Here is a 23,354-nt window from a genome sequence, read left to right on the forward strand (position 1 = left end):
CTAAATTAAATATTCCTTTATTAAAGTAAGTGGAGGAATGTGTGTGTTAAATGACAATGAAGTGAGGGCAGTGGATTTATAAATTTCGAAAGTTCTCAATTCGCCTTCTTCCTTGTGTATTTTCGCTTTTTCGTTGGGCTCTTCGAGAGCGGCGTCAAATTGAGCTTCTGAGTCGCTGATTTATTTTGAGAAGTCCTCGCTCTTTCTCGCGCTTGCGCGACCATCTCGTCTGGTTTGTATTCTTTCAGATCTTCCAGACGGAGTTTTTGAAGAAAGCGCTGAATGTCTCTTGCACATTCGACTGGATCGGTTGACGATTCGGTCATGATCTGTTTGTTTTCATATGCTTTCATGAAGTTTGCGGCAGCTGAAGACAAATTTATGTACTCCAAAAGTTTTTGCTAATGATTAAACCTCGGTCATAAAGGAAGTCTTTGAACGCCTTGATACGATCCGGTAATTCATTGAGTCCTTTGAGTGTTGTTTCTCCTTCCAATTCATCTATTTTTCCTTCAGGGAGATACATAAACGAGTTTTCTCGATAAATTAAATATCTTTTCTGATAATTTCATTCGAATATCTCTTCCTTGAATAATATTCGTCATCGCAATCTCATGAAGGAATTCTAACGGTTCATTTTCTGCCAAATTCTTCTCAATAATCGGCAGCATCGCCTGCCGTTCTTCCGCAAAGATCGCCGCGTCCATTTCATCGAAGCCAAAAAATTTGCTCGACCTTTCTTTCTTCATGATTGGATTTTTATACTTGACAATGTCGGTATTGATCGCATATTCTTTCGCGTCTTTCGCGGTTAAGAATTCGCGAAGCTTCATTTTTGGTATCCCCGCTTCTTGGAGCACTCTCAATCGCAGTAGAGGCATCTCTGGAGCTAATTTGCGTGACTTTTGTCGTTTTAAATCGCACTCTTGCTTCATGTCTTTCACTTGAGCGAGGATAATGCTCGCGATTTGCTGCTTTAGCTGCTTCACATCTTCTACTTCGAAATCGACATAGTCGGACTAAAAATTTTATCCATTTGGAAAGAGAAATGAATTTTTTACGAGGACAAAGTCGCGGAAAATGAAGATTCTTGACGTGTCCAGCGGGATTTTATCATGTCGCCAAAAGAGCTCGTTCTTTTTTCGTCGAATCGTCAACATTCCAATACGCCTTTGCTCGAGTTCACCGTTAGTGAGCGAAGTGACAACCGTTGCTCCTGGCTGGTCAATGAGTGTTCGCTTGTCTGCTCGCCAGTCGTACTTTTGATCGTGTTCGTGGCCCCAGAGAACGTAGTCGATGAAGTCGGGAATCTCATCATCTTGGTAATAGTCTGTCTTCGAAGATCTGAAGTAACGCATTAGTTTCTGAGCGACTTAATCATTTGGAACCTCGGCACACGATTTTGATGAACAACGAGAATATTGAAATAATCTTCGTGATCTTCAGGAACCTCAAAAACCACGTTCCCAAGATCGACGATTGACCTGAAGCGCATATCTGTGATCCAGCCCCAACCATAAATTGCAATCTTAGTCTGTCCTTTCTGGAGTAGAACTGGATAAATTCTCAGTATTCCATCGGAAAGCTTCGTTCTCCGTCCGAATTGACTACAATCCTTTGTTTTAATTCAATTACTTTCTCAAATTTTTACCTCAAAAGACCAAGCTCGGCAAAATACTCGAGCACGGTGCTATCTAACTCTCCTGTCGGATTATCATGATTGCCATGGATCGTCATGATCGGCTTAGCAACTGGGAAATACCCGTTTTCCCATCGAGGCAGCGTATCTGGAACTTCTTCGCCTTCGACACAAAAGTTCTTTACTGGATCAGAGAGAAGTCTGAATTTATGATCAACCTCTCCAGGAACGTACTTCATAAATAATTGTATCGCTCTCTCCAAGACAGAGGCCCTAGAATCAGTCTTAATAATGATCCGCTTTACACGAACTAACGAAGGGTTGTTCTTTTCGAAAATATCGCCTCCCATAAGGAGAAAATCCGGCTGAGAATTCCCGTAAATTTGAAATATTTCTTCCATCGTATTGAAGGAATCATCGTGCTGATCTTTGCACGTATGCTTGTAACCCAAGTGAGTATCTGTCGCAATAAGGATCTTGAATGTGTGCTCGTCTTCTATTATATCCTCTGATCTGGATTTTTCCAGTTTTTTATTTTTCATCGCACTCTAAAAATTTTATTTTAAGGACATCTGTATTTTTAGGTCACCAGAAGTTTGGTCTCAGGAACAAGGAAAAGGATCGGAAAGAAGGCCGATTGCTAATTCTTCCTAGCGAAAGAGGCCTTCTTTCTTTGCCGAACAGAACAAAGTCAGATTTTTTGAGATAGTTACATTTTTCAGTCATTTTTTTGTTGAAGGTTAGAATAATTAATTGTTCTTTTTTCGAAGATTTAGGCTGATGCTTCTGCAGCGGCTTTCTTCTTGTTTGCGATATCGCGGACAGCGGCTTTAATAGCATCCTCGGCCAAAACTGAGCAGTGGAGCTTGACTGGAGGAAGAGAAAGCTCCTGAATTCTTGATCAGAAATGGAAGATAGGGGGATCTCTTACGGTGGCAATATCTGTGTTCTTAATCTTCTGAGCTTCAGTAGTATGCTTGCCGATCATCATCTCAGTAGCGAGTGAAGAAGAAGCGATGGCAGATCCGCAGCCAAAGGTCTTGAACTTCGCGTCGATGATCTTTCCGTCATCATCGACCTAAAACCATGATAGAGAATGCTTTGTTGATTCCTTTACCTCGATCATGAGTTTCATGACATCACCGCAAGCTGGAGCTCCAACCATGCCAGTTCCGACGTTAACCTTGTTCTTGTCGAGCGAGCCGATGTTTCGAGGATTGTTGAAATGATCGTGAACCTAAAAAATCTCATTCCAGCAACGTTTCATGAAAAACTCTTACTTTAGCGTGGTAAGCGCGAGCAGCAGTGACGGCTCGAGCTGACTTTGATGCGGTTCTCAACATTTTGTTCTGAAGAGAAAATCTTGATGAGAAACGTCAATCTTGATCTTGAACGAAAGGAGTGTCAATTTTACTTGTGAAGAGTAGAGAGTTACTGTTAATGTTATTTTACAGACAAGATGAAGAGCTTGTGACGTGTTTTCTTTTTGAAATTTCGGCAGTTTTGTATTTCATTTTCCTTTGCCAAAATCTTCGACTTTCGTATTCTGATAGAACGTCGTTGTCAGTTCGGTGATTGCTTCTTGATGATTGTCAGGAACTTTTCCAACTGGTCTGGCAGGGGCACCACCGAAAATAGCAAAAGGGGGGACAACAGTGTCAGGGGCCAGGACCGCGTCGGGGAGAATCACTGCGCATTCTTTGATGACTGCTCGTTTTCCGATCACTGCGTTTTTGCCAATATTCACTAAGAGGACTGTTTATCCAAGAAACAACGCTTTTAGTACCGAAACTGCCGATTTGCGCCGCAGAAACAACCACATTTTCTTCGATCAAGCAGTGTTCTCCAATCGTTAGCGGCACAAAAGCGACTCCCTTGTTGAAATGCTTCAAACTCGGTCGTAAGATCGTTCCGTCGCGGATCTACTAAAAGGTTGAAAGAGGAAAAGTGATGTTTTCAGCTTGCCATTGAATATTTTCCAACACGAACATGCGCCAAATCTCCACGAATAACACAAGTTGGCCCAACGAACACTTTTCCAGATAAAACGATATTTTGAGAGCCAAATAAGCCAGCCATTTTGCTCACTACGAATTTGATCAATGATTTCCCTTCGAAAAAAAATACCTCTATTTCTAGTCGTCGTTTCCAAAAAGTGCTTTCTGTCGCAGTTCTCCACCCTTATCTCCATTCTGTCTTTCTATTTTTTATCTCTTATTCTTTTGAAAAAATATCTTTTTTTAGTTATTTTTTCTCGATTCTTCTGGCACTTTCGCGGGAGGAGAAATTGGCCTCGGCCAATCAACGCGCTTTTATCCCTTGGCTTTCATTTTTCCTCTGAAATTTTCGATTTTTCGCCCCTCTCTCGCGGACAGATTACATTTTACAAGAAATTCATAAAGTCGTATAAGAGAAGAAAACTTCTAGAATAGGTAAGAGAGAACCAATATTGATTACGTCATCCGTGCGTGAGTTCTCCTTCAGGGAGATCGATTTCATTACAGTTAACATTAATTCTAGTGTAGAAAATATCAACTCATTCGGCGATGCCAAAAGACTCAGATGCCTGGCTGCAAAGCCTAGACGAATTCAAGGCCTTGCAAAATTACGAGAAGCAAAAGAAGCAAGGAAAGAACGCCTTCGAAAAAGCAGAAAGAACCGTCCGCGGTGACTGGAAGCCCCGACAAAAAGGCCGTGGTGATTGGATTTGTCCTCGGCATGAGTGTGGAAACATCAACTTTGGCTACAGAGACGAATGCAACTTGTGCTCGGAGCCGCGGCCCAAGTCGAATTTCTTCAATATCAAAGGTCGATTCGTCCGTCCCAGCGATACCGGCGGCGAAATCGGCGAAGAAGCCTCGACCAAGTCAGGCGGGTTGTTTTCAGCGGACGATTGGATCTGCCGCTGTGGAAATATCAACTGGGCGAAGAGAAATGCCTGTCACGAGTGTGGACGATCTCGTGTCGAGCTTGCGCCGCGACTGGGATCAAGAATGGCGGATTCTGAAGGAAAAGCGATCAAGAATGAAATGCTCTTCCGCGCGGGCGACACGGACATCAACCGACTTGCGCCAGAAGAATTCGCCAGAGTTGGACTTGGAAAATTCGCAAAGACGGATCCGAATATGATCTATGGTGGCGGCTCCATGGCCGGTTCGGATAGATTGATGCTGCCAGATGCTTCTGAAACGAAAAAGTTTAATATGATGATGTCCAAGTCACGCGGCTCGAGAGGCGACATGAAAATGCCTGGCTTCCACGGACTCCGATACCCGGGTTGGGAAGAGGAAGAAGAAGACTTTGGCGAAGAGGCGAAAAAAGAGATCGAAGAAGAAGATGAAATTCTCGACAAATCTGAAATGGATGAAAACAAAAAGATGCGTGATGCTCTTTCTCGGGCGCAGAAAGAAGAGGAACTCAAAGAATTGAAATACAAGGCGGAGAGAAAAGCTGCGGCGATGGGGATTCTCTGGTACGAGTGCTGGGAAAACCCGATGGTCGAACAACGCGAATTCGATAGGGACGACCTAGAGAAATCAAACGAAAACTACATGGGCAGGTATGTTTCTCCTACCTCCTTTATTTCTTCAACTATTTTTTGATGAAGAGCTCTTCCGGAACGAGCGGTTCGGAACTACGACGGTGAATCATCGGACGACGAAGAAGAAGAAGAGCAAAAGAAGCCCTGGGACTTCAAAATCCCTCTCGCCAAACACCAAATCGATGAACGACCAGAAGAAGTCCAAGAGCACGAATTCTTCAATCTTCTCGACGAGAAAGAAAGAAAGCGACTTCTCGGTAAGCCGATCATCCTTTTTTACCTGTTCTTCACATTTTCCATAGAAAAGAAACTTGAGAAGAATATGAAAAAGATTCAAAAGCAATTGGCGAAAGAAAAAGCCCGAAACGAAGAAAAGAAGAAAGAAATGGAGCAAAAAAAAATTAAAAAAGAAGAAAAGAAAGGTAATGATCCACACTGTGAATTTCACAGTTTCCTTCGAGTTATAAATACATTTTGCAGCCGAGCGAGATAGATTAATCGCTCTGGGAGTACTTGATCCAAACAGCGAGGTCAAAACTGAACCCGCAGATGACTCAGCAGCTGCTTCAACCGCTCCAACTGACGATTCTGAAGATGTCAAGCCGAAGATCAAAAAGAGCCCGAATCCGACGATGAAGATGTCGACGGTGTTGATATGGGTAAAATGATCATTAAGAGCGGTCGTTTTCATGACTTTGATTTTCAGAGGACACGCAAAAGCTGACGTCAATGAGGCACCAGTTTATTCCCGGCGGACTAAAAGAACCTGAGCAGCGTGAACAGGTCAAAATCGGGCTGAACTTCGGCGGGAGCAAAGTTGTCAAGCGCAACACGGTTAAAAAAGCGTTCACGATCAAGCAGAAGAGAAAAATGTTCGGCTGAGCCCTTTTCTTTCTTTTCACTTCCTTTATATTTTCTTCATACTTAAAACTATCGGTCAGCTTCGTGACCAAGATCATTTCAACTCTTGTTCCAGTCTATTCTTTACGGATATTCCAGTCGTTGTCAACTTATAACTTGGTTTTTACAAGTTCCACAATTATCGAGAAAATCCTTCAAAATTATAAAATTTCCAATAGTTTCAGCATGGCAAAGTGGGGCGAAGGAGATCCCAGATGGATCGTCGAGGAGCGAGCTGATTCACACAATGTCAACAACTGGCATTGGAAAGAAGTCGGTACGTTTTTTCTTGATGTTTCTCACGAGTTAAAATCTGGTCTAGATGCGAACAAGTGGTCCGAGAAGAAAATCAAGGAGCTGCTTGAAGGCATGGTTGTTGAAGACGGACCCTACCAGGAACTGGTTCAACTAAAATCCCATCAAAATGGGGAGGAGAATATTTTGGATGATCCAGGAAAAAGTTTGAAATTCAAAAAGATCTCAAAGTCAACGGCGAATCCATGGCCAGCAATCGCAAGAACAAGCTCATCGCATACTGGGACTACACTTTGGAGATAAAATTCAAGCTGAAACACAAAGGCAACGAAGTCGAATGTAAGTGATTTCAATTTTTGTGACGCGTATCTCTGAATACGTTATTTAGCAAAGGGGACGATAAAATGTCCTAACTTTAGCCAAGAAAACGACCCGGACGAGTGGGATCTCTCCTCTACCAAGTATGACAAAGATGAGCACTACGATGCGGAAGGGTTGAAGTTTATCAAGGCAAAGGGACACTCGTTAATAAGAGACAAATTGGAGGTGATGATTTACCTGTTATGAAGCAAAAATAAGCATCCTTTCAGATATACGGAAAACTTCTTCGGGACGACTTTGCTAAGAGCGTCTGCCAAGTCGCATCCAACAACGGCCCGGAAAAGAAAGCTAACGCTCAGCAAATCACTACGAATATGAAAAAGGTCGAGATCAACAAGCCTGTCGAAGCGAAGAAGACAACGACGACAACAACGTCTGGCTCACAAATAAAAACAAAGAAGCTTGTACTGAAGGAGACGTTTATGTGCGCGGTCCCTGAAGTTTATAATGTAAGTATCTTTTTCATGTTTTGTATCCAATAAAGGATGATTTCAGGTCTTCATCGATAAACAAAGAGTCAGTGCTTGGACCCGTGGTGCTATGCAGTCGTATAATGTAAGTTTCTGTCAAGAAAGCTTGCAATAACCGCCGTTCAGCCGGATAAAAATGGCGAGTTCGTTCTCTTCGGCGGCATCGTCACTGGAACTTTCGTCGAGCTCGAGCAGGACAAGAAAATCGTGATGAAGTGGAGACTCCGACACTGGCCCGCCGCGCACTTCTCAACTGCCTCGATGGTGTTCGAGCAAACTGATAAAGGTGCTAAAATGACGCTCGAGCAATCTGGTGTTCCCGAAAGTGATATTGAAAGAACGAAACAGGAACAGTTCAAAATTCAAGCAAAAAAACCAATCGTTTTTTCTTGTCTGGACAAGTTTTGAACTCAAAAAAGGGATGGAGAGAATTCTATTGGAATCCGATCAAATTTACATTCGGCTTTGGAATCAGCGTTTCTTAACATCTGTTCATAAAGAAATATTTTTATTCTCAAAATTGAGAACCAAATTAACTGTTAGGATTTACGCCATTTTTATCGTTGAAATACAGTGTTCCCCCAAAACATTTTTCACCGTATTTCCGCGCTCGTAGAAAATGAGCTACCACTTCTGATCAAGCCACTCCACCCAGTACAATCGAAGTCACCATTCCATCTTCAGATGAAAATCTCAATTTCATCAATTACTGTTCATTAAAAAGTGACAGATCGTTTCGTAGGACTCCTGTTTGTGCTCTTCTTCAAAAAGACTGTCTTTTAGAAGATAAAATTAGGTTATCCCCTTTTTCTGACTTGTGCCAAAGGTACTACCTCAAGTTTATCCTCCTTCGTGTTTGTTTTTCAGGCGCCTTTGGTAAAAATGACGGCGATGATTCTAGTACAAATCCGACTTTAGTACAAATCCGACAATAGTACAAGTCCGACTTTAGTACAAATATTTTTTGTACTATTGTCGGATTTGTACTAAAGTCGGATTTGTACTATTGTCGGCTTTTGCGAAACAGTCTCTAGAATGTTTATTTATCACCGGGACTTGTGCTAAATTCGTCACTTTTTAAAATTTGTACTAAATGCAACGTTTTCAAAAATTTGTACTAAAGTCGTCACTTTTTGTCAAAAGATTTTTATAAAATGGAAACACATTTTGCATGAAGACTTTGCTCGACCCCCTCCCAGATGATAATTCAAAAAAGATGACTAAAAGGAAAGTTCTAGCCAAACGGATACCGCTTTTCTTTCTCTCCGTCAATCAAGGGCAAAGTTTAGTCCGTTTCGGGAATTTTCGCGGTAAAAACCAAGAAATATGGCAAATATCCCAACGATATGAATAGTCTCCATTTGCCCAAGATTTTCTTATGCCCAACTTGGGTTACCGGCGATTAACTTGCCATCAACTTGCCTGAACAATTCCTTTGGCAAAACAAGGCAAGGCAAGTACTTGCATTGCCAAACTTGCCATTTTACTTGTCATTGGATCCATCAATTTATGTTAATTCACATCGCCGGTAACCCAAGTTGGGCATAAGAAAATCTTGGGCAAATGGAGACCATTCATATCGTTGGGATATTTGCCATATTACTTGTTTTTTTACCGCGAAAATTCCCGAAACGGACTAAACTTTGCCCTTGATTGGCGGAGAGAAAGAAAAGCGGTATGTCACATACCGTATGTGCTTGGCTAGAACGTTTCATATAAGTCATCTTTTTTTTTTGAATGACCATCTGGGAGGGGGGTCGAGCAAAGTCTTCATGCAAAATGTGTTTCCATTTTTTATAAATCTTTTGACAAAAAGTGACGACTTTAGTACAAATTTTTGAAAAACGTCGCATTTAGTACAAATTTTAAAAAAGTGACGAATTTAGTACAAGTCCCGCTGATCAATAAACATTCTAGAGACTGTTTCGCAAAAAAAAGGCCGACAATAGTACAAATCCGACTTTAGTACAAATCCGACAATAGTACAAAAAAAATATTTGTACTAAAGTCGGACTTGTACTATTGTCGGATTTGTACTAAAGTCGGATTTGTACTAAAATCGCCCCCGTCGGTAAAAATAAATGCCTTTGACTGATTGCACATAAAGTAACATCTAATTTGTACCTTTCTTTTTTTTTTGTTATCTTTCGGACTTATGGAGACGTGTGATGAATAAAATCAAGCAATCCTAGTCTTAGAGTTTTCAAGTTCTTGCAGGTCGTATTTGGAAGGAAAAGGGCATGAAAATAACATAAGGGCATCCAGTCAAACAAGCTCTTGCAAGTTGCAAGTTTTGAAGCTCCAAAATGATTTGTTTTCATGTTAATCTTTGTGATTCTTCGATGGTAACTAGTAAAACTATCATACTATGATTCCTTTGGGGACAGTTTGGTAGACATATTGTCATCAATTTGATGAATTCGCTTTAAAATCCGGCTCAGCACAAGAAAAACACGTCCAGTCCAAGTTTTCACGTCTTGCGAGCGAGTGCCGTAGTAAAACGCGCCGCCTACGCATTTTCTCTTTCTACTCAGGACGCGCGCTGATTAGCCGTGCGCTCAGCACAACCGCTGATTCGCCACGCCACGGGAAGCTATCTAAATAGTCGCCGCCGGAGAGAATTGTATTTTTCTAGATCACGTCACCTCTTTTCCAAAGAAAGAATATGTAAATGGTTTCATGCAGGAAACGGGTCAAGAGCACTTCTGCAATTCTAGAATCGTAAAAATATTTTATGAAAGTCATTTGAATATGGAATATGGGAATCGCGCGTCCGCTAATTATCCTTTTAACTTAGGTTACTCATTCAGAGCTGTATTTATTCAGTTTTTTCTTCTAAAATTATCTTTTTCAGTGCATTTTATGGAATGGGATATTTTAATTTGATGAAAAATACCTGACACTGGAATATGAAAAAATAATATGCTGTGAATTATTGTATGTTGGTTTCGTGTTAAAAATATATTTCCACTCGAAAAGTTCAGGAAAAATACACTAGAAGAGTCTTCTAGCATTGAGCTCAGCGTAGTCATCAGAACATGAAGTGGAAAAGAGAGATCTTCCGGAAGAGGAAGATTCTTCGCTACTCGTTCTTTCGAGAAGATTTTCAACTGGAGAGCACGCCCTTGAGTTTTTCGGCGGCGGGGGAGATCCTAGAAGAGAAGTTACTATTTATAGAATTGTAACTGTATAAGTGCCCTTACCTAGTGCGAACAGGTACTGGGTCAGGTTGGCTGTTACTCCCAGACTCTCCCCAGTGCTTACACAGTTCAGTTTCTTCGAGAAGCAATAGTCCCGCACAGACTTAACTGTTATCACCTTCTTTTTAGTCGGAGTCCTAATCTACGTCAGTCAAATTAACAAAGTGTGGGCTCGGCAACCTGTGTGGAAAACCTGAGTCAGGATCCGAAAGATTTCCAATAAAATTCATCGGAAAGAAAGTTATGCGAATTACAGCTTCATTTAAATAAGCCACTACGCGGCTATACATTAGAAATCTTTCAGAACCTGACTCAAGTTTTCTTCACAACTGCTGAATTCAGAGTTACTGTAAGTCCCTTCGGAAAAAACGCCCTCAAAATCAAACATACTTGTGACTCTTCTCCATCTGTCTCTTTTTCTAAATTTTCTTGGGAAAAAGCTCGAATTTTTCCTTCCAGCGCTGATAAAAAGGGGTCACTACCGGTTCTTTTTACGCTTCAGTGATTTTACGTAACGCCTTCTGACCAACCACGCGGTTTCCCCTTCTTATCCCATTCTAGCGCCACTTTTCTAGCGCTTTAAAATGGGACAGATCGAGTCTTGAATCAGCTGTTGACCTCGATTGATAAGATTTTTGCTTCTTCTCCTGTTGGATAAGACGATTTCCAAGAACGCGTCGAATAGTACCTGCAACTGTCAAAAAGCGCGCTACGATATCAAAGGTGATCTTCTTGAGGATCACGCAGACACGCACACTTGTATCGTCAACACAAACAACGATGACATCGTCAGAAACGATTACACTTGCCAGGTGAACTCGACCGAGGTCCGCTCTGGCGAACAACCAACTTGCTGCCAGAAGAAAGTCAAACACTTGGAAGATGGATTCGAGTAATTTATATAAAAAGGGTCGCTGTTTCTCTTTGACTTTCTGCAATGGTCACCTTCTTCATTCTAAGGCCACGTGATTGGCTTGGCTGTCTGTGTAGAAAACCGGAGTTAGGATCTGAAAAAAACTGAAATGAAAGCTGTTGCGTACGAAGCAGCTAAATAACCTTTCAAATCTAATTTGAAAACCTGACTCAGATTTTCTGAATAGATTGCCAAGCTCGGCACGTTGCACTAAGATGAAAAAATGGCCATCGCAGAAAGTCTTGGACGAAAAATGGGCCCCTAGTAACTAAGTTTACTATTATAAATAAACGTTTCTTATATTTGGAATCAATTCAGAGTTCTTCTTCAATGCCTTCCGTACAAGAGCATCAATTCGATGTTGGGTTCCGTCAGTCTCTGCCAAGACAAAAAAGGCAGCGAGGAACATATGATCGAGGAGCAATCGTGCTGCTGCTCCTTCTGTCCCGAAAACTCAGAATTTGCTTGTTCAATTTGCCCCGCTGGAGGCTTCAACACTACGATCGCATTGCCCAATTCTGCTGACAGATCCTCAACGATCTCCTTTCTCAAAATCTCAATTATTTGCTTGGTGTTAGCTCTCTTAGCTAGTGTATGTTCTTATAAAAAGAAAAAATTATGTTTCAAAAGGTAATTATTAATGGAAAATTTCAAAAGAAGCTACTTTTGATTTTCAGGTCCGATGGGCCCGATAATGATGAAATGGAGCTAGCCGAAACTGGCAATCTCATTCTACAAGGTGGCAACACCGAGTCTACTATGGTCAACCCAAATCCTGACGGGTCGAGTTCTGGTCAAGGTGAAGCAGAACTCGTCGTGTCAACCATCTCCCGCGAAATTCGTCTTGGCTCTCTCGTAGGAAAAGGTAAGAGCGAGAAAATTTAAAAGGAAAACTGATCAATTGCTTCGAAAAGCGAAGTCCTTTTGGCCCCCTTTTGTAGAATTTGTCAAGTTTCCTGAATACTTTGAAAGGAAAATGCTCCGAAATAAATTTGTAGGTCGGTACGGGATCGTGTACAAAGGAACTTGGTCTGGAAAAGATGTTGCTGCGAAGATCTTCGACTCGCGCGATGCGGAGAGTTGGAAGCGCGAGACGGAGATTTATTCAACGACGCTTATCAATCATGCTAACATCCTGCACTACATTGCTCAGGACAACAAGGACGCTGGAATCGCGCTCGAACTCTGGTTAATCACGGACTATCACGAGCGCGGCTCCCTTTTCGACTATTTAAAGGTAGAATTGCTTTAGCGCTAGAATCAAGCCGCAACGTTGAATTCTAGGGAAATACCGTTTCCATCGCTGACGCTTTGCTGCTTGCACACACCGCCTGCGCCGGAATCGAGCACCTTCACAAGGAAATCAACGGTACGCAGGGAAAGCCCCAGATCGCGCACCGCGACATCAAATCCAAAAACATCCTGGTCAAGAGCGACGGGGAATGCGCCGTCGCTGATTTTGGCCTCGCCGTCGTCTTCGACTCGCAGAAGCAACTCATCGATCTCCCGAGTAAGTGGCCTTAATTGCCGTCAAATTGACTCTTCCCTGGTCCTTTTCTCTGAACGGGGCTCGGCAACCTGTCTCAAGAATTAAAAAGTTTAGGAAAGTTTAAGGACTAAGAGGGTTAAAAAAGGAATGGACTCCGACCATAGGTATCGGCTTCGCAAAATACCATTTCAATCTATACGGCTTCCTTGAAAAAATAAACTAATTTAATAAAACTCCTCTCAGATCCTGACTCAGGTTTTCTACTCAGGGTGCCGAGCCCAGCCACTACACCAGCCCTCCCCCATCCTCATAATAATATTTTAGAGGGCACATCAGAGAAGTTCCTGGTGGGCACAAAGCGCTACATGCCGCCAGAGTTGCTCTCTAACAATTTCCGGGACGAGGACTTCATGAGTTTCCGCCGCGCCGATATATATTCGCTTTCGCTCGTGCTTTGGGAGATCGCCTCGCGCACGCAGCTCTACGAGGGGCACATCCCGGCTGCTTACAAGCTGCCTTACGAAGACGACGTTTCAGCCGAACCCACGCTGCAAGCTATGGAGCTCATCGTCTGCCAGCAAAAGATGAGACCTGCCTTCCCCTCTACCGATGGTACCGCATTACAACTTTATTCTTGATTGCTAAATCTTCGCTTCAGAGATTGCTGCTTCTCCGGGACTGAAATCGTGGGAGCGGCTTTGCAAAGTGATCGCCGAGTGCTGGACGGAAGAGCCGACTTGGCGACTCAGTGCGTTGAAAATGAAGAAGGGCTTGAGCCACGAATACAATGAAGTGCGACCCCAGCCGCAGTAGCGGCGTCTACTTTTCAAAATAAGCATTCTTTTTCAGTTCCATTCATTTGTTTTTGCCCTCCTTTCGATGCCAAGTTCAGCTCTCGCCTCTCTTCCGTCATTTTCCCGCGGCGACTCCCTCCCTTTCCGCGCCGCTGCGATTTTTTTCTTTTCATATTTTTAAATCACCAGCGGGCCACAGATTCAACGTGGAAAGGCCCATTCGCAATGAGGGAGCGACGGGAAAAACGACACAAACCTTGATTCTTTCGGCTGGTTCAAACTTTGACGAGATTTTTTTGCGCGAGTGATCATTTTCATGACAGTTTTCTTCGACTAATGAAACTGGCAGACTGTCTTGCATCAAGCATATAAATCTTCCAATTTTTGAACAAAGCCTGATTTACGAGACTCGGCGATACCCCGTCGCCGATCACATTTCTTATCGTTGACCTATTCCTCAATCCATTCTAACGTTTTCCTCAAGCTGGAGCGTTACTCTGCTCCCGTCTTTTTATCTTATTTTCTCCGTTATTGCGTCTTTCCTTTTTTTCGCATTTCTCCGCTTTTAACCACCATTCTTCGAGAGTGTGAAACTATGATTTTTCATCATAGAAACAAGTTCATATTATTTTATAATTTCGGCCTCAATTTGCTCCTGGGGTCGGCAACCTGTGTATACACCTGAGTCAGGGCAAAAAGGCTACGTTTTTGAAAAGGCACATACGTGGCTTTTTATGTGGGATCTTTCTGACCCTGACTCGGGTTTTCCACACAGATTGGCAAGCCCAGATTAGCCCCTCACAACTTTGTTTTGAGTTTTATTCGGCTAGTTCAATCTCTTCATACAGTTATTTATTTTGTATGCCGATATTTGGCCGTCCTTGTGTTCATCTTTGCAACTGGTTAAAAAATAAAACCTTTTTATTCGAAAATATGAACAATAAGTTATCTTCAAAAGAAAGCTTTTTCTAAGATGGGAACTTTTCTCTACGGCTTTTTTAGCTCATGTAATTGGGTGTTGCCAAAGTTTCTAATCTGGATCAGACAACCTCTGTATAAAACCTTAGAGTTTTTTAAGTTCTTGCAGGTCGTATTAAGAAGGAAAAGGGCGTGAAAATAACATAAGGGCATCCAATCAAACAAACTCTTTCAAGTTGCAATTTTTGAAGCTCCAAAATGATTTGTTTTCATGTTTATCTTTGTGATTCTTCAATTGTTCACCCCAAAATTTGCCTTGACTGTGGATCGAACACAGGACCTTCAGATCTTCAGTCTGACGCTCTCCCAACTGAGCTATCAAGGCATGTTTTCTTCTCTCATTTGATCATAAAAATACTCTACTTCCTGAAATTGCATTTGTGAAAAAAGTAAACGAAGAACTTTCCTCTCAAGCAATCAACAAGGATTGAAAAGCTTGAGCGTTTTGGGTAGAGAATAGACTGTATTGAACAGCAGAACATGAAGTAGTTGATAAATAAATAGAGAGAGAATATATGTTTCGCATATGATATACGAAGAAAAAGTAGTAAAGATAAATTAAGGGCAGTGATAAATGAGAAAAGAAACACGAAGAAATCAGTGGCGCGGCTTATTGAAACACTGATGAGATGATTTTTAGAGAAATATTGAAACTTGAAAGATTTTGAATAGGTTGCATAGGACAGCACAGGACTGACAGTACAGCAGACGAAGAAAAAATCTACTTGTGAATCTGTCAGAGGAAGAAAGAACAATTATCAAAATCAATTGAAACGAAAAAGGACAAATTGAACGTAAGAACCGTTTGAAATAAAGAAATTTTGAACATAAAAGTTGAATTGCCTAAAAGTAGCTTACGGTAAGCTGAAGATGTGGAGAATTTAATAGGACGGAGGACGGGCGTTTCAGAGAACTTGTTAGCCGGAAAAACCAGTGTGAAGGGCTGGTGATCTGAACGAGTGGTTATTCGAGGCATGTTTTAAAAGAAATATTACCCGGAGTTGAATGCGTGGTCATACTTGATAGATGCAGTAGAATTTGGTTGAAACTATGAATGCGTGAATAAATTTTGAATTACTAGAAAATATACCGAAAGAGGGTTCTTTTCTGGGCTGACGAGATCCAAGCTTTTCATGAGTTTGTCGCCAAGATAGTTGCTCGACTTTGGCGAATCCTTTATTACAAAATTATATTCTATTGTGTTGGGCCTTATGAAGTTACCTGTACTGATTCGGTTGCGAATGACACACACGAGGCAGTTTCAACTTGATGAAAATCGTAATAAGAGGGAGCCGAGTTGCTTTGAAAAAGATTGGAATAGGGGCGATTGAGTTGCATCGATGCCTTCTTGGCGTAAATTTGTTGTTCGGCGCGGCGGAATGCTTGCTGCATTCTGCAACGCTCTCTCATTCTTATCGCCTTCTCTTCCTCCATTTTACGGCTTCTTTCTTGAGCCAGTCGCTAAATGTTGGTCAGAGAGATTGAGTTGAGTTTTACTTACATGATTAGTGACAGGATCAGTGGTGCCAACGTTGAAGAGATCCTGACAAAGGCTTCTGTCTTTTACTGGATATTGGGATTGTCGAGCGTATGAAACGGCATTGTGATAAGAAATGGGCATGTTCTGCACGGCAGAATTTCGTGAATAGTTATGCGCGGGCTTGAATTGTGGGGCAGAAGCAGTGGTACCTCCAGCAGCATGAATGAAGTGGGCATTGACGGCTTGAAATTGGGCGGTTTGGTAGTTTGATCGGTGTTCGGCTGAAAATGTAGGCTGGCAGCTTTGAGTGTTCATTGCAGGTGTAATCATATTTGGATTTGGACAGACAGTTTGGTAGGCATAGTATGTTTGAGTTCGACTAAGAAAAAGGGTGGTATGATGAAAAATAAGAGAGAACTCGTACCTCGAAAAACCATCTTTTTGAGACGAAAATCGGCTATTAGAGTTGGTTATATTTGCATGATAAAAGCCATTTTGGATGACTACTGGAGTGCTACAGCTAATTGGAGCTGATGCCATCGTTGTTTTTTCACTTCTGGGAGCTAAGATTTCTCTAGGTAGGCTTCTTCTGGGCGGAGTCTTTAAAAGACTGAAGGAGGCATCATTTTTGGTAAAATCGTTGAACTGATAGAAGAGGTTATTTGGCGGTCTCTCAATACTGCTCGACTACCGTTAAGATTGTATCATAAAAACAATTTTGAATATTAAAAACATGGAGATATCTATCTCGGATTCCACAAAAAACAAGTGGGGAATGAAGTCTGGTCTAACTTACTTTATCGTAGACAGTTTCAAATGACTTCTGAATAACAATAGCGGAATAGTGAGGAACACAAAAGGAGACTTGGTTAAAATCATCAGATTCTTGAATAAAACGATGGGCACGGGCAGCTTTCTCGGGCGTATCTACGAGAAAATGAGAACTGTGATTGATCAGTAGCGCTTACTGTATTCGGTAATCAAATACTTGTTCTTTGGATCTTCAATGTTAACTCTGGCAATGTAGATTGGTCTTTCATGATTCCTTATTGTTCCTATGAGATCCTAAAACAATTTTCAAGCCATCAAAATTTTTTTAAGGCTTACCCATAACTTGAAGTTATCAACAGTCGGCAGTGAAATAAACAAAACTTTACTATAGACGTTTTCATAACTCTTGAACACATCATGAACACGATCGACCCAGTGCACTTGTATCCTATGGATCGCTCCTTCAACCGGAGAGTTATGAAGCTCGTTTCTTATCTATAAAAGAGTATTACACTATTTACTTCACAGTTTGTTTGTATACCCGAATCGCAGATGATTTGCAAGTGAATTCAAGAAAGGCGTAACCCATTGACTGACCATCAAGATATTTAGACTTGACCATGAAACACTTTTCTGTTCCACCAAATGGATAAACAAGTTTGTTCAGCTCCTCTTCCGTCCAGTGAAGGGGTAAATGGGACACACTTATTCTACGTTACAAAATAATAATTCAAGATAACCAACCAAATCATAAAATTAGACTCAGTATTCCTCCAAACAAGATCCCAATTCCAATCTTTTCCAAGCTCACTTGCTAAAAGCTTGCATTTTCTTGCCTCTTCCTCGTTTTTGAATAAGACCTAGTTAAAATGGGTTAATTAGTCCGTCTCTTTAGTAAAGAGTCTTTACCTTACACGAGGCGCCATTTTTATCCATATGAACAGTATCGAATTCCAAGTCGTTTTTTGCCAACAAGCACATAATATCATCCCGATTAGTCTTTTCTGGAAATCCTCTAAGAGCGACCCGGCGATTTGTTCTCGTAAAAGCCTAAAACGGAGATTTTAGGGATCAGGAAATGCTCAAAAGCTGACCTTGTTAAATTCCTCTTCGGTCAACATTTCATCCAAATAATTCGATGCATCGATGATCAATGGATCGAGCTCGTACTCGGAATCAGGCGAGCTGATCATGGAGTCGGTTGACTCCGAGTGTCTGTAGCACATTCTCTTCGCATCTGAAGCATCTTCCAGCGAGTCCTGCTTGCTTACTTCCGGCACAATCTTGGCCTCTTCGACTGAATTGCTTGACTCTTTCTTTTTGCTGACTATATTGCGATCTGTTGGGCGCAAATGATTCAGAATGATTTTCTTGAGTCCTGCTATGTCACAATGGTTGCGTTTTCGGACATTTTCAGTCGACTCGCCCTCCGAAGAATCACGGGAGGAGTCCGAAGATGTCAAGAAAACTTTGTCCTCCTTGATTTCAGAAAGATCGGTGCTTGCTTCACTTCCGGAAAGAGAAATGTCCGAAAAGTCCGAGTTCGCTTCGGGCATTTATTTTCGATCTCTGAAGATCAAAATTAATAATTAAAAGAAAAAAGAGCATTCAACTTCCAGTAGGAGGTTTATTTCTGAACAGTTGAAGTGGGAGTGAAAATGCAGAGGTGAGACAGGTCAATACAGATAAAAAATGTCAAAAAATGGGAGATTATAGTACAGTTTATTTGGAACGGGTGAAGTGTGTCTTTTTGTGAAGCGGTTTTTCTTTACTTGCGACGGAACCTGAAGTTATTCGTTAATTATCTTGGCTTTTCTTTTCATTCAATTTCGATCAATAATTGATGAAGGACTCACTTATTATTGGAGTTAGTAATATGGGCAGATGAGGCGCCTTTCTCGTGAACGACTGCGAGATCGCAACGCGCTGCGATATCCGTAAAGGCGGATGATGCCGATTCTAGAGATTCGGGCTCCTCATTCGATCGCCTCTTTACTCCTCGCTTGCTAAACACCAACAATTACCGATCAATTCACACCGTTTTAACTTACTCGCTGGATGTGCCAGATGTCAGCTTTTCTTTGCCAGTGAATCTGACTTGAGTTCCGCCGGTGCGGGTGCCGTAGACTTCGCCTTTCACAAGCGTCGTTTTGACTTGATTGCCGGTACCGAGCTCCTGATGCGTCAGGAGATACTGGTCGACGGTCTTTAGGTCACCCACGGAAGGAATGTGAACATTTTTCTTCGCGATGACTTTTGGCTAAACATTGGAATTAGAAATTTGGGCTAACAACCTGATTCTACCTGAAGAACAGTGCCAGGGTCAATAGTTTCCTTGGGCGTGTGAGCAAGCCATTTGTCGGCCGACTTGGATCGTCTCTTGTGCGCGAGATGATCGGTTGTCTGAAAGTAGGAGTTAATTAAAGATGACGAAATTAGTACACTTACCGGTCCACGACCGCGTTCTTGAGATCGTCCAGGGCGTGGGGGTCGATTTTCCTTGATGTTCGAAGCAGAAGGAGTCTTCACAGACATACCAGGTGTTATGCCTGCTTCTTCCTTCATTCTAGTCTCGGAGACAGATCGTTTGCGAAGGTTACGCTGAAAGAAATGATTAGTAAATGTCTATGGACTTTTGACGGGGTATTTAGTGAGTTAGTTTTTGATCGTTTGCGTGTTTAGTAAGCTTTGCGTGAATTTAGTCGCAAAAAAGCTCAACCTGTGGGTCAAATTTGGGCTTAGGCGCGATCGCTGGTTTCTTGAAATCCTTGAAATGATGGAAATTCTCCAATACAATGAATACTTACAGTGCGTGCAGAAGATACAGGAGTTCGCTCAACGCGCTCAACTTCGCGGTTGACACGGGAGACGGGCGTTCGGGGAGAGTTCTTCGAGAGGATATTCTAAAAGAAGAAGTTAGAATTGATTTCGATCGCTTTTCTTACTCTAAGCTGATCCATCTTGGCTTCGTTCAGGTTGAGCCTGTTCTTGGAGTTCTCTTCAGCTTCACGAAGCTTTCTAGAGGTCTCCATGTTCAACTTTCGTCGCTCATCCTCCATCTTTCGCTTTGCAGCGGCTTCGATCTGCCGCTTCGATTTGCTCTCATTCTCGAGCTTGTTGTTCATCGCCTAAAAGAATAAATAAGCTTCTAAGTCTAGCATATTCGATTTTTACCTGTAGCTCTGCTTCAGCTTCCTTCTTATCGAGCTCGTAAACCCGTTGGGCTTCCATAAGCGCTCTGTTCTTTTTCTCCAATCGTCTGTTGTCCTTCAAGAGCCGATCATTCTCGCCCTCGATTTTCTCAACCTGAGGCTCGAGAATGCGCAGTTTGCCAAGAGCATCGACATTCTCCCTCTCAAAGTGGTTGAGTTTCTTGCGGAAAGTTGTCGTCAGCCGATCGGTCTCTTCCCCGATGATTTCGCGACGCTCTACTCGCTGCCGGATGATGTCGATCAGCTGAGGTATCATCTCGGCGTCGTCACAACTGAAGAGTTCAACGCATGGCAGAGGTGGTCCGTGAGCGAGAGCCTGAATCAATTTTAAAAGATTAACTTAATCTAAAGGAAAATTTGGAATTCTTATAAGTGAATAAGGGAATAACTGTTCTACCTAATCTTTTAACTTTCATCCCTAAAAATTAAAGACCTTATTTTCATAAAAATCATTCAAAATTACCGTGGCCGCTTCTTTGAGCCTATTTCTATCGGCCTCCTTTCTTTCCCCACTCATCCCATTTCCTTTCTCTTTCTTGTTCCCTCCCCTTTTGGCCGTATTCACCCAAGAAAACAGACTTTCCGGCTTTTCCATTTCCAAGATTTCGTGCTTCTCTTATTTTCTCTTTCGCAAAAATGAAGAAAAAGTGAAAAAAGAGCGAGAGCAGGGCAACCGGTTTGGCTCGAAAACAGTGTCTAGAAGAGCGCAAGGGCGGATTTCACAAGAAATGGCAGAAAATGATGCCGATAGAAATTTTTGTTCAGAATAAAGATAACTTATTTATAAATAAAAAAAGGGATTAAAAAAAATTTTAATATTTCAATAATTATGAAAAAAATTCTTAGGAATATCGATTAAAATTTCTTGCAAATTTAAAACACTATAATTTCTTCTATGATTTACCTCTTCATTGACCATCCAAGGCTGAAAGATCGTCCTCCTCTTATTCTTCTTCGCTCTGGCCATCGCGGCCTGTTCCTCCCGAGCTGTGAAGTCTTCCTCGATGTCTTCCTTGATTTCACGCTTGCAGACGATCGCTTGCGCCGCTTCGGCGAAATTGAGAACGTCGAGGTTTTCATTGAATTCCGAGGCCGCCGGGTTCAGGCAAATGACGAGTTTCACGCCGCCGAGAATTTCGAAAAAGTTTCGGAACATGTGGGTGATCTTTGACGAGCGATAGGGGACGTTTCCTCTTGCTCCAGTGCGCTAGAAACAAGCTTAAGGATCGTTCTTGAAAGAATTTTGTTTTACCTGATTTTGTCGGAGAATATCAATGCATCTTCTGAGCGTCATCAGCGAGTTATTGATATTTCCCGCTTCTCTGAGTCGATCGCCAGCCGCATTCGTCCTCGACTGCCTTTCCGAGCCTGCCAAATCAACCAAATGCAGACTCGACGCAAAACTGGTGACATCTTCGACCTGGTCTTCAAAAACGTCGCCAGTGTTCCTGTCGTACGGTATCCTCACGACGTGCAAGCTCATGATCGCGTGCGAGCGTGAGGAGGTTCTGTTCAGAGAAGTTTCTGCCATTCTTCGCTGCTTCAGGCCGCGCTCGTATTCTCGCAGCGCATCTTCTAGCGAGCGAACTTCTTTGACAGTTATATTGTGCCCGTATACTCCGCGCTCAGGGTCATCCCTTTTTCGAGTTCAAATTTGTTTCGATTTAGAAACTAGAATTTTATCATAGAAATTAGTGACTCGTCCCTGATTCTCAATTTCTCTTGTTTCCTGGTCTTGCTCTGTGGTGCCAGTAAATCATACAGCGACTCGTTGTAGATATCGCAGTATGTCATGAAAACCGCATATTGAAAGCCCTCAGAAAGGCTCTCCATGTAGTGCTCATCAATGTTGTAGTTTGGCACGGTGTTGGTTGAGCCTCTCGACGCAATTCGACTGTGGACCAGTTCGTTTCGCTTCTCCAGTCTGTGGGTCATCATGTCAGTCTCACTCAGAAGCTTGAAGCCGTTGCGATCGTCTGATGTCACGCGGAACTCTTTCGTCTGGTGACCATCAATCGACGAGAAGATCATCTCCATGGCGCGGGGGAGGAAGCCGGGCTGATTGGGACTACCAGTCATGGTGTAAGTCTTGCCAGAGGAAGTCACACCATAGTTGAACAGCAGTCCCGATTTGCCCTTCAAGAGCCGTTTGACCATCGGCCTACAGATCTCATCGTAGACCGCGCTCTGGGCAGCGCCTTGGTTGAACACCTTCGTGAAAGTAGCTCGCGAGCCCTTGTCGCTAACCACATCTGGCGGTGGCTTGCAATCGACCGTTCGCTCGTCCACGAAATCGACGCATGTGTCCTAAATAGAACACTCAGAATGATATTGGTATAAGAGGCCTTTTGTTTATCATTTTGTTGGGAAAACAATATCCAAAAGAGCGGGCTGCTCTCAGAACGAAACAAGTCAGCCATTGAAAACGATGTCATAAAGTTGTTGAGGAAGTGTATTATTACAACTAGAATCGTTAAATGTTATGAATCAAATATCCGTTTTAGAAACAGTAACTACTGTATATTTGGGCCAGAATTCACTGTGCTAGAATGTCTTTGATTAAGTTTGCTTAGGTCAAAATTTACTTGAGCGAATAATTGGTAAAGACAAATATTTGAAGAAAATAAAGAAAATTTACCTCAGTTGGAGAAACCGTCTTTATCCTCGCAAAGACTTCTACTGGTTCCATCTCCACATCTGATGAAGATGGAGTCTTCACCCGCTTTGGTCGCATTCTTCTACTTTCTTAATTCTTTCTTCAATTACAGGTTTTCTTTTAGATCTCTTTAATAAAAAATCTATTTTTTGAATTTGCCGCGAGCTCAGCTCACTTTGCGTTTTGTGGACGCGCACAATCGTGTCCTCCAATCAGTGGCGCGCAACGGCTTCCCGCGCGATTTGAATTCCCGCCGCGCCCGTGAACTCCACACATTGCGCTCAAGCGGGTGATTTTACGGATTGAGCGTGTCACACAAAAGCAAATATGTGAAATCATTAGCCGGATTTATTGATAATGAATTTCTATCAGCTTCCGAGAAGGACCAGTAAATAATTGGAAATTATAATTTTTATTAAGAGATGTTAAATTTACTTATGATTTGATTCTAATTCATCAAATATCACTGATTGTATATTAGTGTTTATTAAAAACGCATGTTTTCAAAAATCTTGCTCAGTAAATTTTACGATCAAATAAAACAAAAACTCACCGTCAAGCACCATCTCTCGTTATAACTGCAAATGCGGACAAGTTTCACCAACTCGTTCATTTTATCAGATTTTGAGGCAGATGTAAATGTCCTTTAGCGCCAAGATTTTTCACCGATTTGAC

At 42.1% G+C, this 23,354-nt stretch overlaps 10 protein-coding genes and 1 non-coding gene across 12 annotated transcripts in view; 3 read left to right on the forward strand and 8 right to left on the reverse strand.

Moving 5' to 3' along the window:
• Positions 1–30: 30 nt before the first annotated feature.
• Positions 31–2,183, reverse strand: LOC145702930 (double-strand break repair protein MRE11-like). The gene is made up of 7 exons (XM_081780225.1): positions 1,955–2,183; positions 1,652–1,912; positions 1,389–1,607; positions 1,062–1,344; positions 584–1,019; positions 415–507; positions 31–367 (listed from the first exon to the last, which is right to left on the reverse strand). Exons 1-7 carry the CDS (start codon positions 2,179–2,181, stop codon positions 96–98), a joined length of 1,791 nt encoding a protein of 596 aa, XP_081636351.1. The 5' UTR covers positions 2,182–2,183; the 3' UTR covers positions 31–95.
• Positions 2,184–2,217: 34 nt separating this feature from the next.
• LOC145702947 (iron-sulfur cluster assembly scaffold protein IscU-like) lies at positions 2,218–3,027 on the reverse strand. Its single transcript, XM_081780247.1, has 4 exons — positions 2,920–3,027; positions 2,757–2,876; positions 2,571–2,717; positions 2,218–2,528 (listed from the first exon to the last, which is right to left on the reverse strand). The coding sequence occupies exons 1-4, from the start codon at positions 2,980–2,982 to the stop codon at positions 2,412–2,414; spliced, it is 447 nt and encodes a 148-aa protein (XP_081636373.1). The 5' UTR covers positions 2,983–3,027; the 3' UTR covers positions 2,218–2,411.
• On the reverse strand, positions 3,022–3,927 carry LOC145702945 (dynactin subunit 5-like). The gene is made up of 4 exons (XM_081780245.1): positions 3,767–3,927; positions 3,605–3,726; positions 3,426–3,561; positions 3,022–3,385 (listed from the first exon to the last, which is right to left on the reverse strand). The coding sequence occupies exons 1-4, from the start codon at positions 3,828–3,830 to the stop codon at positions 3,150–3,152; spliced, it is 558 nt and encodes a 185-aa protein (XP_081636371.1). The 5' UTR covers positions 3,831–3,927; the 3' UTR covers positions 3,022–3,149.
• Positions 3,926–6,135, forward strand: LOC145702937 (uncharacterized). 2 transcript variants are annotated; one of them, XM_081780234.1, is made up of 6 exons: positions 3,926–4,071; positions 4,160–5,198; positions 5,247–5,437; positions 5,483–5,602; positions 5,661–5,839; positions 5,887–6,135. In XM_081780234.1, the coding sequence occupies exons 2-6, from the start codon at positions 4,186–4,188 to the stop codon at positions 5,902–5,904; spliced, it is 1,521 nt and encodes a 506-aa protein (XP_081636360.1). In that variant the 5' UTR covers positions 3,926–4,071; positions 4,160–4,185; the 3' UTR covers positions 5,905–6,135. The 2 variants fall into 2 exon arrangements, with proteins under 2 accessions (XP_081636360.1, XP_081636361.1); XM_081780235.1 differs by having other exon boundaries at positions 4,165–5,198.
• A 90-nt stretch (positions 6,136–6,225) lies between these two features.
• LOC145702954 (activator of 90 kDa heat shock protein ATPase homolog 1-like) lies at positions 6,226–8,093 on the forward strand. The gene is made up of 8 exons (XM_081780254.1): positions 6,226–6,357; positions 6,403–6,474; positions 6,540–6,674; positions 6,724–6,881; positions 6,926–7,165; positions 7,212–7,271; positions 7,313–7,526; positions 7,598–8,093. The coding sequence occupies exons 1-8, from the start codon at positions 6,267–6,269 to the stop codon at positions 7,669–7,671; spliced, it is 1,044 nt and encodes a 347-aa protein (XP_081636380.1). The 5' UTR covers positions 6,226–6,266; the 3' UTR covers positions 7,672–8,093.
• Positions 8,094–8,932: 839 nt separating this feature from the next.
• The window catches only part of LOC145702942 (peptidyl-prolyl cis-trans isomerase 5-like), a 37,334-nt gene continuing 22,912 nt past the window's right edge, over positions 8,933–23,354 (reverse strand). The window contains exon 5 of the mRNA XM_081780240.1: positions 8,933–8,942. The gene's annotated coding sequence lies outside the window, so the exon portion shown is untranslated. The remainder of the gene's footprint in view (positions 8,943–23,354) is intronic.
• LOC145702933 (activin receptor type-1C-like) lies at positions 9,793–14,498 on the forward strand. Its single transcript, XM_081780227.1, has 8 exons — positions 9,793–9,869; positions 11,016–11,278; positions 11,618–11,929; positions 11,977–12,164; positions 12,298–12,536; positions 12,584–12,809; positions 13,113–13,400; positions 13,447–14,498. The coding sequence occupies exons 1-8, from the start codon at positions 9,858–9,860 to the stop codon at positions 13,599–13,601; spliced, it is 1,683 nt and encodes a 560-aa protein (XP_081636353.1). The 5' UTR covers positions 9,793–9,857; the 3' UTR covers positions 13,602–14,498.
• Positions 10,122–10,862, reverse strand: LOC145702952 (uncharacterized). Its single transcript, XM_081780251.1, has 3 exons — positions 10,777–10,862; positions 10,390–10,523; positions 10,122–10,338 (listed from the first exon to the last, which is right to left on the reverse strand). The coding sequence occupies exons 1-3, from the start codon at positions 10,791–10,793 to the stop codon at positions 10,181–10,183; spliced, it is 309 nt and encodes a 102-aa protein (XP_081636377.1). The 5' UTR covers positions 10,794–10,862; the 3' UTR covers positions 10,122–10,180.
• TRNAF-GAA (transfer RNA phenylalanine (anticodon GAA)) lies at positions 14,813–14,885 on the reverse strand. The gene has a single exon. It is a non-coding gene; the product is annotated as a tRNA-Phe (tRNA).
• LOC145702928 (uncharacterized) lies at positions 15,038–18,377 on the reverse strand. The gene is made up of 13 exons (XM_081780223.1): positions 17,906–18,377; positions 17,721–17,861; positions 17,556–17,671; positions 17,353–17,515; positions 17,148–17,306; positions 17,009–17,105; positions 16,837–16,967; positions 16,465–16,685; positions 16,062–16,419; positions 15,782–16,021; positions 15,651–15,734; positions 15,556–15,608; positions 15,038–15,511 (listed from the first exon to the last, which is right to left on the reverse strand). Exons 1-13 carry the CDS (start codon positions 18,365–18,367, stop codon positions 15,478–15,480), a joined length of 2,259 nt encoding a protein of 752 aa, XP_081636349.1. The 5' UTR covers positions 18,368–18,377; the 3' UTR covers positions 15,038–15,477.
• LOC145705404 (kinesin-like protein KIF23) lies at positions 18,419–23,282 on the reverse strand. Its single transcript, XM_081782868.1, has 14 exons — positions 23,233–23,282; positions 22,662–22,768; positions 21,723–22,330; positions 21,276–21,660; positions 20,928–21,230; positions 20,487–20,639; positions 19,986–20,339; positions 19,757–19,939; positions 19,619–19,714; positions 19,260–19,412; positions 19,116–19,214; positions 18,863–19,071; positions 18,668–18,817; positions 18,419–18,595 (listed from the first exon to the last, which is right to left on the reverse strand). Exons 1-14 carry the CDS (start codon positions 23,243–23,245, stop codon positions 18,580–18,582), a joined length of 2,829 nt encoding a protein of 942 aa, XP_081638994.1. The 5' UTR covers positions 23,246–23,282; the 3' UTR covers positions 18,419–18,579.

The sequence above is a fragment of the Oikopleura dioica genome, chromosome PAR, assembly GCF_907165135.1.
Source record: "Oikopleura dioica chromosome PAR, OKI2018_I68_1.0, whole genome shotgun sequence".
In the NCBI taxonomy this organism is placed as follows: domain Eukaryota; kingdom Metazoa; phylum Chordata; class Appendicularia; order Copelata; family Oikopleuridae; genus Oikopleura; species Oikopleura dioica.

Coding starts and splice junctions, on each gene's coding strand:
- LOC145705404 (XM_081782868.1), bottom strand. Junction 21,231..21,275: donor ATATTCTCCGACAAAATCAG/GTAAAACAAAAT, acceptor GCTTGTTTCTAG/CGCACTGGAGCAAGAGGAAA. Junction 19,072..19,115: donor ACCCTGGCACTGTTCTTCAG/GTAGAATCAGGT, acceptor TCCAATGTTTAG/CCAAAAGTCATCGCGAAGAA.
- LOC145702928 (XM_081780223.1), bottom strand. CDS start 18,367: ATGCCCGAAGCGAACTCGGACTTTTCGGACATTTCTCTTTCCGGAAGT. Junction 17,307..17,352: donor GCAAATCATCTGCGATTCGG/GTATACAAACAA, acceptor ACTCTTTTATAG/ATAAGAAACGAGCTTCATAA. Junction 16,022..16,061: donor CTGATCCTGTCACTAATCAT/GTAAGTAAAACT, acceptor ACCAACATTTAG/CGACTGGCTCAAGAAAGAAG.
- LOC145702954 (XM_081780254.1), top strand. CDS start 6,267: ATGGCAAAGTGGGGCGAAGGAGATCCCAGATGGATCGTCGAGGAGCGA. Junction 6,358..6,402: donor CTGGCATTGGAAAGAAGTCG/GTACGTTTTTTC, acceptor AATCTGGTCTAG/ATGCGAACAAGTGGTCCGAG. Junction 7,272..7,312: donor GTGCTATGCAGTCGTATAAT/GTAAGTTTCTGT, acceptor ACCGCCGTTCAG/CCGGATAAAAATGGCGAGTT.
- LOC145702947 (XM_081780247.1), bottom strand. CDS start 2,982: ATGTTGAGAACCGCATCAAAGTCAGCTCGAGCCGTCACTGCTGCTCGC. Junction 2,718..2,756: donor TCATGAAACTCATGATCGAG/GTAAAGGAATCA, acceptor TCATGGTTTTAG/GTCGATGATGACGGAAAGAT. Junction 2,529..2,570: donor AGAACACAGATATTGCCACC/GTAAGAGATCCC, acceptor TCAAGAATTCAG/GAGCTTTCTCTTCCTCCAGT.
- LOC145702937 (XM_081780234.1), top strand. CDS start 4,186: ATGCCAAAAGACTCAGATGCCTGGCTGCAAAGCCTAGACGAATTCAAG. Junction 5,438..5,482: donor AGAAAGAAAGCGACTTCTCG/GTAAGCCGATCA, acceptor CATTTTCCATAG/AAAAGAAACTTGAGAAGAAT. Junction 5,603..5,660: donor TAAAAAAGAAGAAAAGAAAG/GTAATGATCCAC, acceptor TACATTTTGCAG/CCGAGCGAGATAGATTAATC.
- LOC145702933 (XM_081780227.1), top strand. Junction 11,279..11,617: donor CACTTGGAAGATGGATTCGA/GTAATTTATATA, acceptor GAATCAATTCAG/AGTTCTTCTTCAATGCCTTC. Junction 12,537..12,583: donor CCCTTTTCGACTATTTAAAG/GTAGAATTGCTT, acceptor GTTGAATTCTAG/GGAAATACCGTTTCCATCGC.
- LOC145702945 (XM_081780245.1), bottom strand. CDS start 3,830: ATGGAGATAAGGGTGGAGAACTGCGACAGAAAGCACTTTTTGGAAACG. Junction 3,727..3,766: donor AACGACGACTAGAAATAGAG/GTATTTTTTTTC, acceptor TCAAATTCGTAG/TGAGCAAAATGGCTGGCTTA. Junction 3,386..3,425: donor GGCGCAAATCGGCAGTTTCG/GTACTAAAAGCG, acceptor CAGTCCTCTTAG/TGAATATTGGCAAAAACGCA.
- LOC145702930 (XM_081780225.1), bottom strand. CDS start 2,181: ATGAAAAATAAAAAACTGGAAAAATCCAGATCAGAGGATATAATAGAA. Junction 1,913..1,954: donor TTCGAAAAGAACAACCCTTC/GTTAGTTCGTGT, acceptor GACTGATTCTAG/GGCCTCTGTCTTGGAGAGAG. Junction 1,345..1,388: donor CATCAAAATCGTGTGCCGAG/GTTCCAAATGAT, acceptor GCGTTACTTCAG/ATCTTCGAAGACAGACTATT.
- LOC145702952 (XM_081780251.1), bottom strand. Junction 10,339..10,389: donor CCAGTACCTGTTCGCACTAG/GTAAGGGCACTT, acceptor CTTCTCTTCTAG/GATCTCCCCCGCCGCCGAAA.